Source organism: Notothenia rossii (assembly GCF_949606895.1).
Source record: "Notothenia rossii genome assembly, chromosome: 5".
NCBI classification, from domain to species: Eukaryota; Metazoa; Chordata; class Actinopteri; order Perciformes; family Nototheniidae; genus Notothenia; species Notothenia rossii.
Window position 1 is genome coordinate 7759624 of NC_136903.1, and position 6000 is coordinate 7765623.

At 40.9% G+C, this 6000-nt stretch overlaps 1 protein-coding gene across 6 annotated transcripts in view; it reads right to left on the minus strand.

Annotated features, from left to right (window-relative positions):
- LOC307038646 (pleckstrin homology domain-containing family A member 7-like) overlaps positions 1 to 6000 on the minus strand; it is a 168434-nt gene that overhangs the window by 113536 nt on the left and 48898 nt on the right. Inside the window, exon 1 of one of the 6 annotated variants that reach the window (XM_079680212.1) lies at positions 3974 to 4823. The exons of 4 other annotated variants lie outside the window; for them this stretch is intronic. In XM_079680212.1, the coding sequence (XP_079536338.1) occupies positions 3974 to 4044 (71 nt within the window). In that variant the 5' untranslated portion in view covers positions 4045 to 4823. Of the gene's footprint in view, positions 1 to 897; positions 983 to 3973; positions 4824 to 6000 lie in introns of those variants that run through there. One more of the 6 variants, XM_079680213.1, reaches the window with a different exon arrangement.

The window sequence follows — 6000 nt, forward strand, 5'->3', positions numbered from 1 at the left end:
AAGTCAATTATGAGTTGTTGGAAGTTGTCATTACAAAATGACTAGGCCTTTGAAGAGGACGATGATATAGCACTTTGAGTGTATGTGTGTGCATGCGAGTGTGTGCATATGTGTGTGTGGGTGCATGTGTGGTAGTGTGAGTGTGTGTGTGTGCGTGAGTGTGAGTGGGTGAGTGTGACCGTGTGTGTCTGTAAGGATGAGGCAAAGCCTTTCAGACAATCTGCTCCATTTACCTCCTGCTGGGCCACCAGCCCGAATCCATTTACATCTCTGAGCCGTTGTGAGGCTGACAGCCCTGCACACACGCACATGCACACACACACATGCACACACACATGCACACACACATGCACACACACATGCACACACACACAGTCCAGTATATAGAAAGTAAAATCCCAGCCTGCAGGTTACTGTGGTGCACACAGGTTGATATGTCCGCGGTGTCACCGCAGCGTGAAACTGTGTCATGACCTTTGTCACTCACTTTCCTTCAGTTCGTTGGGTTCTCTTTGGCAAACTGTTTAAATGTGTAATGTTATGCTAAATTCAACATTTCACCTTTTCTTGTGCACTTGCATCCTTAAAATAAAACAGTTTAAAAAAACTGATATATATATGGACACAGTATCTAGAAATTATTCAACATAAAACGACTTTGTGCATTACATGTTAGCAACAACAAGCATTACAGGGCATTCAAACCTCCTAACGTATTTATAACTTGTTCATTTCTTGCACTTAGCCATCATGTTCAGCTTAATGACACCTCTCATCGATACATCAAACACAGTAGAAACACCCACTCGGAAAGCACTTCATTAACAGTACACACACACAGAAATATAATCAATACTCTGCCATCACAGGCCGTTCTTCATTAGCTTTCTCGCTCACCTCCAGCGTTCGTGGTCGAGTAACACTGCAGGCTTATGCTGGATTAACGGACCAAACAACGGAGCCTGGCTAAAGACTTCCTCAACCAGTGAACAAGCTCTTTGTCATTTGAATGTAAACACACTGGATTAAGTGGAGGAAAAGGGGGCGGGTCCTGACTGTTGACAGGTGAGGGAATCATTAACTGGAGCGACCTCGGGGGAAAGATCAATGCACTTTAAACTGAGTTCATAGAAAGAGGGTCTTTTTTGCTCGTGCTTTTTAACGCGAGGTGTTCTTATCATTTTAAGGCTTTCTTGTTAAAATAACGTTTTGAAATACACAAGCAGCCATTTAGCAGAAGTATCACAAATGAAGCATTTTATTATTTTATTGGAGTGACAAAGCAATATTGCAGCCTTATCGCTTTCTCCTCCAAATAAAAAAAAAAAAAAAAAAAAAAAAAATCTAATGTCAGTGCTGTCCGCTTCCTCGCACTATGAAAAATGTTCCCTTAGCGGCAAACAGAAAAGCATTTCCCTGATTTGTCAATATGATGTAGGCGTTAACTTCCATATTTTACTAAGCAGTACATGTTCCACTATGCAGAGGAAAGTGCAGGTGAGCAGAAAATCCCTCAGAGGACTGTAAATCAAAAAACGAGGATTCAAAATCAAGATGGGCAACGGGGCCCAAATGACATTGAAGCAACAAGGAGGACGGCGATTTGTTAGAAAAAACAAGCACTGAGAAGGATAAATACAGCTCTGATTAAATCTCCTGAAGCCACCTCGTCTGCATTTTAAGCAACCAAATTTCAGAAATGGACTTTAATTCACGAGGTGATTTGGCTTTGGGTGGAATATTCACGGTGTGAGTCAGAGCACTTCACCATAAGAGACTCGAGTGGGAGTGAGTAGCGATGGTTAGTTTGTTTTGGAGCTCAGGGCTATTTCCTGGATTCCTGTGCGCTCTGTCTTTCTCTCTGCCATGAGCTGGCTGATCTGACAGGTCATTGACCTGCCCAGTGGTCTGAGGTATGACTCACTCATCAGCTAAATCCCTCTGCCCACCGCCCCCCCCCCCCCCGGTGCAGACCACCCCTAATGCTCTGTATTTCTACTGCAATACAAGCAGAACAAAAAAAAGCTTTGGGATTTAAGGCATGCATCTTTGCTTTGACTTATAATGCTTGAAATATATGAGTTTTGTGTTTTAAAGAGGACATGATGCCAATTTTCAAGTTCACATTTGTATTCTGTGTCTCTACTGTGACATGTCTCCATGCTTTAATGTTCAAAAATCTCTTTATTTTTCTCATACTGCCTGTGCTGCAGCACCTCTTTTCACCCCCTGCCTGAAACAAGAGCCCAGTCTGCTTTGATTGGTTAGCTGGCTGGCTCTGTTGTGATTGGTCAACTGTTTAGAGATGTCCCGCCCCTTAGCCTATCATTTTCAATGTGTTGGAGCGCCAGCCAATAGAAGAGCAAGTGTTACATTGTGATGATATTATGTTACGGAAGTAAACAAAGTATTCCAATGGAGGCATTTCAGGCACTTTCAATTTAACATACAGGAAAGAGAAAACTCCAAAAGCCATAAAAGGGCCTCTTTAAGCAATGTATATCTACGAACAAACCGAGATAATAAACGAATGAAAATCACATGTGCACAAATGGATAGATAAATCCAGAAACACACAACTACTGATGTTATATAATGCATGTGCTTGCCCACATTCACACTAGCACAGAAGTATATTTAGCATAAATATATATTCATCATTTATCATCCTATTCATTTTTAAAAACATGTCCTCATTATGCTCAAACACTAAGAGATGGTATAAATAACTAGTAATGGTGAATCAGTATTCTGTTGGTTGGGCTCCAGCAGCCTTCAGAGGTTAGAGCCTATTACAGTATCTGACAGAGAAAGAGATCGGGGGTCTGCCCGCCCCTCGGGAAACGAGGATTGATGGAGCTCATTTGAGACTGGGTCACATCTGAAACCTTGTGATAAATGTAATGATGTCACTGCTGCTGAGAGAAGACCAGCTGCATGACATGAGGAAAAATATGTGATAACGTCGAATATCGAGATAACGATATTATTGGGATTACCTCATTAATAAAGTGTTTATTGAAATATTAAAATATTCTCAATTGTGCATTTCTGCTACTTTTAGCATACTTCTTAACTGAACATTGAAATAAGAATAATTTAAAGCATTAGATAAAAGTTAAAATAATAGTTTTATTTCAAAGTGAAACTCTGTTATTATTATTATTATTAGATTCATTTGAACAATTAAGTCAGTGTACACGTACATACATTTTAAGTAAAATAAGCAAAAATTCAAAAACTTTAAGTGAAACGTGCCAATTGTGCACTAAAACTTCTTATTAATCAAAAGTACTCAATTACCTGCCTTGTATTACTTTTAATTGATTTAATTACAAGAAAACTATATCAAGATATATAAAGTTAACAAGATCTGAAATGATCAATATCAATATAGAGTGTAGGTTGTTAAAAATACAGTATGGCTAATCAACTCAACATCCTTTTATACTCTAGGAGTGTTTTGGAGAGATAATCCCACCTTGGTTCTTAGGAAAACAATTACAGTTTGCTTCTATCGTCATAATGACCTACAAACATGCCTTCCCATTTAATAACTTTTATTATTCTGTCACACAGGCAAAACCTGTTTCCTGGTTCTGTTAAAACGAGGGCCAAACGTACATTCCTGATGAACCAGTTGGGCCACAACCTCTGTTCAGGAAAGGCTGAACCCTCCAACACCTTGGATTACTTTACAATGAACGAGGATGAATCAGATCAGATTAACCGGATCAACAACTGTCCCAAACGGCACTTACGAATTCCAGGTAAAAAAAAAAGAAGTTGTACTCGCATTGACCCCTGAGGGACACCAAAGATTAACGTCAACAGAATAACTTTCATTGCAGATGCACTGAATCTTGTCCCAGTGCCAAAATACTTAATGAGATACAAGAAGCCCTAACAAGTAACAGAGATGTAACAGCATTTCAAATTGTTTTTGGCAGACGTTGGAGTTTTGGTAGCGTACCTGCAGGGTGAATGGTAGAAGGGATATCCATGATGAGGAATGTGATTGCAGTATCCAGATTGATTCCACATGATGCCTCTTTTTGTTGATGATAGTTCACAAGTACTGCCGCTTTTTCCTTTCTATTTCTAGTGCTGTGGAATCAGACACGGAGTCACATTAATCAGCGTCTCTTCTCCTGCCTCTCGAGTGGCTCCATGGGGAGGAAAACGAGAGGAGGTGGCGGTGGGTTTGAGAGCAGGGATTACCGAGAGATGAGGTGAGAAAATGAGCTGAGGGGCGAGCTCACACAAGGAGGTGATGATGTCAGGTGAGTCAAGTCTGGTGTGGGAAATGAACACCTGGAAATTAAGTCTACTCAGCAGAGTCTCAGACGACTGCCCCAGGTGAGGTCTGACATCACAGGTTACTCCTTTAATTCAGCCTGCAGCAAGTCATTTCCCCTCCCGTCTCAGGTGTAATCAGGTTGAACAGATGTCTTTGAGGTTAACCTTCCGGAGCTGTATCTTTTTGCCTGTTAAATCATGCGTAATGTGTCTCAACCTCCCATCTCAATTATTAAACTTCCTGGGTTTCCGACTCTCGGGCGCAGATCAAACGGTGTTCAAGACGTGATGTCAGAGACCTCCGTTTCTCCAGCCATCCCCGATGCAGAGCAGGATCTGTTTATCTCTTTTGCACGTGTAGTAAATTCTTTCCAAAGTTCACAAGCTCTATAAATCCATCTCCTCTTGACATGAACAGGTTTAAAATCCACAGCACCTGCGTCCCTCCGCTGTTTTTTAGTTTGTCTCTGAGGCGAGCCGGCTCCGACACATACGCTTATTTTTCCAATCAGAGGCTTCCCACCGGCTCTTCACCCTCACGAAACAACAGCGCTGAGTGACTGAGCATACTCAGAGAGAGAGAGAGAGAGAGAGAGAGAGAGAGAGAGAGAGAGAGAGAGAGAGAGAGAGAGAGAGAGAGAGAGAAAGAGGGAGGTGGCACAGAGCAAGAGCGAATTTGTCAGGAATGAGAGCAAGAAAAAAAACGAGAAAGAGGTAAACAGAGCGGAGCTGCATTCCTGTTCCCGCCTCACGCTCATCTGGCAGGATACCCACCGCTGAGAGAGAAGTGAGGAAGAGAGGGAGAGAGGGAGAGGAGGGGGGAGGAAGTGAGGAGAGAGGGAGAGACCATGACGGTGTTTACATGCACACACAGAAAATCTGATTGCATGGTAATTTAAGATCTGTATGTAAATCTGTCAGAGCGCATGTAAACACCTGGCTAACCTGAGCCAGGGCCATCGTGATTGCTGTCAGCTGTTCAGACACGATACAGTATGCAAAGTACTCGGGTTTTGTAAACAGAGGAAAAAAGGGAAAATATGCTTCACCTTAATTGCATTTTTTCAGCTACTAAATGATCAATTTCTGCAGGTGTAGGGTCCGAGGGGTTTTCAGTAGCTTTATAAGCTCATCTGAGAATAAATAAATATTGTCTTTGCTGGAAATGTTTGCAACTCATTGGCATGCAAGTGAAAAGATTATAGGATAAGTTGATTATCCAGCAATGTTGTCGATAACAAAACCCTCTTCTCAAATGTGAATTTGTTTGGGTATTGTTATTTGATACCAGTGCCCATACAATACCTACATTTATGTACTAATATTAAGAGAACATGATGGTGTTTACATGCACACAAGAAATCTGATTGCATGGTAATTTACGATCTGAATGTAAATCCGTCAGAGCGCATGTAAACACTTGCTAACCTGAGCCAGGGTTGCTATGATTGATGTCAGCTGTGGATGTGCAGACACTGTAAACTATGCAAAGTATATGTATTCGCCTCAAATGCATTTATTTAGTTACGAAGTAAGATAAGATGACTGATAACACAAAGGTTGGGTATTTTTATTTATTACACGTTTCTTTACTAATATTAAAGTATTGAATGCGTCTTATATTTGTAGATAGATTTTTTTTTTATCCAATTAAATTTATCTTCACATCAAAAAATAACAAAAACATTGGTCTTGGTTATT